This window comes from Lissotriton vulgaris, chromosome 7 (assembly GCF_964263255.1).
Source record: "Lissotriton vulgaris chromosome 7, aLisVul1.2, whole genome shotgun sequence".
In the NCBI taxonomy this organism is placed as follows: domain Eukaryota; kingdom Metazoa; phylum Chordata; class Amphibia; order Caudata; family Salamandridae; genus Lissotriton; species Lissotriton vulgaris.
The window spans coordinates 1,310,135,872-1,310,143,367 of record NC_141695.1 but is presented as its reverse complement, the minus strand read 5'-3'; the positions used below and the strand labels follow the sequence as shown (position 1 = coordinate 1,310,143,367).

At 39.2% G+C, this 7,496-nt stretch overlaps 1 protein-coding gene across 1 annotated transcript; it reads right to left on the bottom strand.

The window, feature by feature from the left end:
* Positions 1–1,354: 1,354 nt before the first annotated feature.
* On the bottom strand, positions 1,355–2,656 carry LOC147703573 (uncharacterized). The gene has a single exon (XM_086929516.1). The coding sequence runs from the start codon at positions 2,654–2,656 to the stop codon at positions 1,355–1,357; it is 1,302 nt and encodes a 433-aa protein (XP_086785642.1).
* Positions 2,657–7,496: the final 4,840 nt, after the last annotated feature.

Below are 7,496 nucleotides of genomic sequence, written 5' to 3'. Positions count from 1 at the left end.
AAGAACTCCTGTGATGGAAAGTCATTAAAGTAAAGTCAATACTAGTGATATGCTTGGCCCAGTGAATAATAACAATGTTATGTTTTTCTCACATTTCACTTGATTCGTGATATAGGAATCTGTTTTAGGTGAACCAACACATTATGTTTTGGAATTTTTCAGAGTTGCGCAGTTCATCAGTTATTTATTTTAGTCTCATTGAAGACCCACAGATAATGAATTGTATGTTGAAACAATCATCAACTCCCTTCACTGTTCATTCTTTTTTTGTATTGTAATACACTGCACTACTTTACATTTGCCTGCTTCATGTTTTGTCTTATCAGGTGTTTACCGAGAGTATTAGTGATCTAAATAACAGTATGATCCTCAATTATGGATGTGTTGTACACATGGGAAACAAAAAATGGTTGCAGCCCCATAAACACCATTTAATATATGGCATAAACCTTAACTATTGATCTATGTGTGAATATCATGATACTGAAAACAAGGAATATTCTTTCCCTAAGCACGTTATTGTCACACTGTGATTAAACAGTGCTTAGATTATGTCATGGAAATCACCTACCATTTATCGCTGCACTAAAACATGTACAAGTTGTGATATTGCAATTACCTATCAGTGCTGTTTTTATGTAGTGGTTACTTCCCATACGTCAGCATTTGAAAGGTATCCCTTTTGTATTTTAATTGATTGCTGAATATGACAAGTGACACAACTAACATGAACTTTTGCATCACTGTAATGCAATAACTTGTCACGTGCATACACAGACGTCAACAAAGTATTGTAACTGTGCCATTTTAACTTTTCTTTACTCTTTCAGAAAACAGTGGTTATTATAGCACTTAAAATACAAATGTTTTTTCTTATTTTAATCAAAGGTTTGCACAATACAATCATCGTGTTTACATCTTAGCATCTGGTCATGAACTTTATCTTTGTGGTAGAGTTAGAATACAACAAAATAATACAAATAAACATAGAATTCGAACTCCTTGGAAGAAAAGGCTATTCAACCCTGTTAGGCACCGACAATTGCAAGGTGAAGCTTGGTAAGTTGAATTGCTTTAGATACTTGCAAGGTAATCTCCTTTTCAAAGAATATCATGTGTTTTATGCTCTCTTGAAAATTAAAGGAAGGTATGTTTCTCAAGAGTGTTGGTTAATGGCTCTTTCTCATGAACATCTAACAGTAAAGGACTGGGAATCAGAGCTTTCAGTACTTTATGGAAAGGAAAGGCCAGTCCCTGTGGAGGGTTGTACAAGGTATGAATGTAGTTCACATGTGGATAAACGACATTTTGGTAATACTTTGTTTCCTAACAGAAATCTTTGCTTTACCCCAACTCAACAGTCAGATTCACGCTGCGGGAGAAATATTGGAGGTGAGGATGAAAAAACTGCAGGGATAGGTGTTTTAGTGACCTTATCCACCAGCATTGCTGAAGAAGGTATAGTCACAGAAGACGTGTAGGTAAATGATGGTGCTTTGATGATACATGGTCTGTTAATGACAGCTGGAACACTCAATATTGAATGGCTAATGTATTCGGATTGTATCTTTTCACAAATTGTGCTCTGTGTGGAGTGCTTCTGCTCACTCTTATCCCTGTTAATCTTCATGTCTTTTTCTACATATTCAATGTCATCTTTCATTTCCTTTATGCTGCCCTTCACTGCTCCTTCATCGTGTATGCAGTGGTGATCTTGCCTAACGCTTCTCTCGCTCGCCGAGTTGAGTGTTTTAAGTTGATTGTGAGTGTGTGTTTTCTGGTGCTTAATAAGATGGGACTTCAGAGTAAACCTCTTCTCACATTCAGTACATGAATGCCACTTATTATGGACTCTTTGGTGATGTTTAAGGTCTTTCTTTGCAATAAAATTATCATCACACTGTGAACCAGAAAAGTATATTTGGGTTAGTTTCTTCTTCTTTAAGAGATCCTTCATATGAATTTTCTGATGAATATGAAGATTATCATTCCGGTTAAATCTCTTTGTGCAATAGGAGCAGGAAAATAGTTGCTTTTTAGTGTGGATCTTTTGGTGCCTTTTAAGATTGCCACTCAGAGTGAAGCTCATCCCACAAACTCTACAGATAAAGGGTCTTTCTCCAGTATGGACTCTCTGATGTTTTATGAGCATGGACAAGTGATTAAAACTCTTTTCACACATAGCGCAGGAAAGGAGTGCCTCTTCAGTGTTTGTTCTGCAGGGGAGCAATGTTTTTTCATTAAAATGCTGATCGCTCTCTGCGTGATAAAGGTGCCTCTCGTTTTCAGAGGTGGTGCCTGCATGGATTTTTTTCTGATGCCTTTGGAAATTTCCCTTCTGAGTGAACCTCTTTCCACACTGAGGGCAAACAAAGGGCTGCTCTCCAGTGTGAACTCTCTCATGAAGTTTCAGAAGAGATTTCTGACTGAAGCTCTTTTGGCACCAAGGACAAGAAAATCCTCTTTCTTTCTTAGGCTCCCCTTTGTGATGGATTTTCCAGTGCCTTAGAAGATTACTCCTGGTACTATACCTCTTTTTACAGTGAGAGCAGGTGTACAGTCGATCTCCAGTGTGACTTACCAAGTGGATTCTTAGCCAAGACTTATGACTGAAGCCCTTCTGACACTCAGCACAGTGGAAGCGCATTTCTCGCATAGACACTGTCCAATACCATAAAATATTTGTCTTCACACAGTAGTGCTTTCCCTCTCAGCCCAGGAAAATTTACTTGTTCCTTTTCTAGATTTGTAAGGATTCTGAACTTAATCTTTCATGCCAAACATTTTTTGCATGATTCTTAATTCACTTTCATGCAAGGCGACAGTCTGATTTTGTTCATGGATCTTCCTCATTAATATTTTGAGTCTGTCGTAGTCCACTGCAGAATAAAAAAAGAATGTTTAAATGTAAACATCAACCAGAAACCCAAGATTAAAAACAAAAAGGGCTCAATACACACAAGATCGACTTTGCTACAAATAACTGTTTCTTAGCACAGCCCTTTATACTGCATTGCTGCTCCTTCTAATCACTATAAAGAAGAGGTGTTAACAGTTATCCATTTTATTGGTAATCACTTCACCTACACCAGAATGATGGATGCTGAGTAGGTTTTTCTGGGATTTAAACTCATGACCTGCAGATTACCAGATGTCAGCAGACAGAATGTAACTTATTAAGCCAACTTGCCGTCAGCGGTGGAATATTACTGTTTGGTAAATGTTTAGAGAGGATGGGGCTACACATTTACAGCAAATGTAAAACAGGTACATCCACCAAATTGAGCAATGCTCTCTCCCAGTGCTTGGTCACTCAGAGTTAAACAAGGACCACTGTGTTATTCCATTCACATATTGGAGACAATGAGTGCAATGAATGTATTTATTGGTGTAAATAATGCATAAGTGAATTTTTTTTTTTTTTTTTTTTTAAATATCTTTATTCAAGAAATTTTTCCCCCCCCATTTTTCTGTTACAACCGGTGTGTTTTTATACATTTTTTTTATAACGAATACAGATTTGTAAAAAATATGCAGATTCACGTATTAATATTCAATAACATTAACTCACAGTCATAAATGTGGCACATTACACAACTTCACTATTATTAGCATTTTATGTTCAGCCCAATTTCTCCATTATAGCTGCACACCATTTTTCCTATTCTTCCACTGTTCAATAGGTAGCCATATCCTGCACCCCATAGCTTTTGCCTTCCTTCCTTTTCTGTCATAAATTGCCTTCTCCAAGTTATACGTAGATAGTAATCTCGCGACCCATATCTGAAACGACGGTGCAGTTTTATCCTTCCATGCTTTTGCTACAATTATCCTGTATACTGCTGTGGCCATAAATAAAAATTCAGGGTGGATTATATTATCCTCTGAGCTTACCCCCAGGATTATTAATTTTTCAGATAATTTAGTTTTTATATTCAGAGAATTATCTAGGAACTCTTCTATTGCCAGTTTTAAAGTATATAATTGTGGACATTGTACGAACATATGTGTAATATTAGCTTGAGCTGAATTACACCTTGGGCACGTTATTCCCGTAGTGCCTCCCCAACTGGCTATTCTGGCTGGTGTATAATATAAAGAGTAAACTGTTTTATAGTGTTGGGTTTGGAGTGTAGCGGAACATAAAATAGAACTGCCAAAATCTAGGGAAGCCTGTAGATCTTCAGATCCTGCATTTATCTGCTCTCTCCATTTACTACTATATTTCTCTCTGTCATCAGTTTTATAGGCTTGTAATTCTACGTACAGCTGTCTTATGGAGCATGATAAGGTACTCCCCAAATAATCCATTATCTTACATCTCACCATCCCTCCTACACCCCCCGTCTTTGTGTAGAAATAACTCCTTGCTTGTAGATATTTAAAGAAACTATGGCCAGCTACTTTATACCTATGCTGTAAGTTTTGAAACGTTACGATTGCTCCCCCTTCATCCATTAGATCTCCCAGTTTCTTAATCCCTTTCTCGTCCCATTCTTTCATAACTGAGTCCCAGAAGATTTCTATCGGGAGGCTATCGTTTCTGTAAAGTCTTAGATACCGATTGTACCTTCCCAGCCCAAGTTTTTTCCTTACAGCTTTCCAGACTTTATATATCGCAGTCAGTGTCTTGAATCTTGTGTGCTTGAAATATACAAAATCCACCGTTGCTACCAAAGCGTTTTCTGCCGCTTCCCCTAGGAGTGCTTTATATACATTTGCCGGCCCTGTCCCCCCCATCTCCTCTTCCTGATTGCTTCCGCCTAATAATCCTTTGGAGTATTGCAGAGCTGCCGCCCAGTAATAAAATCTAAAATCAGGTGCACCCCAGCCCCCTCTCTCACGTGGTAGTGTTAAAAACCGGTAGGCTCTGCGTGTCTTCCCCTGTGCCCAAATTAACTTATTTACAGCTGATTCTATCCTATTAAACCAAAACCCTTCAAAGAAAAGTGGAATTGCCCTGAACAAGTACAGAAATTTCGGAAAAGTGACCATTTTAATAAAGTTGATTCTACCCATGAGAGTCAAGTGTAAATTATTTACTCTCTCCAGATTACTTTTAACTTTGGCTAGAAGTGGTTCCATATTTATCTCTACTAGTTTTTCTAGGTCTGCCGTCACCCTGATGCCCAAATACTTTGTGTCTGAGACAACCCTTGCGTCTTCAAATGTAGTGTATGAATTCTGAACGATCTGTGTTTTCCCCCTATTTATTGAATAACCAGACACCTCTCCGAATTTCCTAGCCTCCTGTTCAATTTCAACCAGTGACACCTCTGGCGTCGGTGTTATGACGGCCACATCATCTGCGTAGGCAAACAATTTATATTCCTCCCCATGTAAGATAACTGGGGTAATCCTCCTATTTATTGACAGTCTTCTCAGATAGGGGTCAAGATAAATTGCAAATAATAATGGTGAAACTGGGCACCCCTGCCTTGTCCCTCGTTTAATCTGCACTGTATTAGAGAATGTTCTATTAATACGGATTCTTGCACTAGGATGCTTATATAAAGCCTGAACAGCCTTTATGTATCCTCGCCCTATACCAGCCCACTCCATAGCCTTCCACAGATAAACCCAAGAGACCCCGTCGAAAGCCTTCTCGGCATCCAAAAAGATTGCCGCAACGGGGTCACCTGCGACCGCTGCAGCGTCCATAATGGTTATCAGTTGTCTAGTATGTTCGGTGGTTCCCTTCCCTGGTATGAACCCATGTTGAACGGGGGAGACCACCTTCTCTATCACTTTACTCAATCTGTTAGCCAGTGCCTTAGAGAATATCTTCGCATCAGCATTAAGCAGAGTGATAGGCCTATAAGAGCCCGGTTCGGTTGGAGGTTTATCTTTTTTCAATAAAACGATTATATCAGCTCCCGCCCAAGAATGAGGAACCGTTCTACCTTCTTGTGCCAAACAACAGATTATCCAGATGTCCTTGGCTAGTATATCCCAAAAAGTCTTATAAAATTCTACCGGGATCTGATCTTGTCCCGTTGCTTTGCCAGATGGTAAGCTAAATGTTGCGTCTCTTAACTCCTGTAGTGTTAATTGTGTATCTAGTTTATCCCTATCCTCTGCGCTCAGCCCATCCGGTTGACCTTGCCTTAGGTATTCCAGGCTCTTTTCTTCTATCTCCTCATCATTTTTATCCTGCATGTATAATTTCTCATAAAACCTCCTGAACTCCTCCTGCACCTCCTCTACTTTATTAACAATTGACCCATTGCTGTCCTTAATTTCTTTAATTTCTCCTGCAGCTAGGGTTTGCCTGGTTCTTATAGCAAGCAGATGTCCCACCCTCTCGTTACACTCATAGCATTTCTCTTTGTGGGCTAAGTATTTACTCGCTGTTTTTTGTGCTAGAGTAATCCCTGTTTCTGCTTTTTGCATCTCCATGGCCACTAAAATCTGACCAATAGGTTCTTGTTTTTCTATTGCTTCTATCAGCATTTTTTCCATCTCCAACAATTTTCTAATATCCTCCTCCATCTTATCTTTTTCCTTTTTAGTTCTTGCCAAAGTAAAACTTAATGTCTCTCCTCTCACTCCTGCTTTGAAACTGTCCCACACCATATCCGCTGAGGTTGAGTATCTATTTAAGTCCCAGAATTGTGTCATCCATTCTTCCATCCTTGCGATGTAGCTCTCCTCCTTCAGCAAAGCTCTTTCAAATGTCCATGCCGAGTTTATTTTTCCCACCCCCACTTTTTGTAATATTGCTAAGCTTAACACCAATGGATTGTGATCCGACATTATCCTTGGAAGGCAGTCTATTTTAGCCTTACTGACTAATGAGCTAGAGATAAGAAAATAGTCCAAGCGGGCAACTGTTTGGTGTGGTGCTGAATAGTGAGTACTACCTGATCCTATCGGATTAAACTCCAGCCATGTATCCACCAGTGCATTGTGTCTCGCGAGGTTTTGTACTGCTTTATGCACCTTTTTTTTTCTTCCTTTATACCCACCTCCGCTTGCGCCTATTACTCCGTACAACCCATTAATATTAAAGTCCCCACAGCAAATCACAGGCTCTGGCCATAGGGCTAACTCACTATCCAGAAACTCTAATAGTTCCGAATCATCTTCATTCGAACCATATAGTGAGACCAAGGTACATCTTCCCGTTGAAGTTTCTAAGTCTAGCATCACCCATCTCCCTTCCGCATCCTCTTTTTTCTTTTTAATTTTAACCACCCCTTTTCTGGCCAATACTGCCACCCCCTTATTTCGCTCTTTTTGTCCTGTGTTAGCGAGGATTTCCAACCCCATCTGACCCAGCAAAAATTTATCTTCAACTGCTACATGCGTTTCCTGTATACAGGCTATATCAATTTTCCAGTATCGCAGCAGCGCAGAGAACTTCTGTCTTTTCTCCAAATTATTTAAGCCACAAATATTGATTGTCATTATCCTAAGTGCCATACTTCTAATTTAGCATTTGCCAGCACCTCATCTATTTTTTTATCTTTTTTTATGTATTCATTAACTACATC

Excerpts from the sequence above, each read along its gene's own strand:
- LOC147703573 (XM_086929516.1), bottom strand. The coding sequence starts at position 2,656 with ATGCGAGAAATGCGCTTCCACTGTGCTGAGTGTCAGAAGGGCTTCAGT.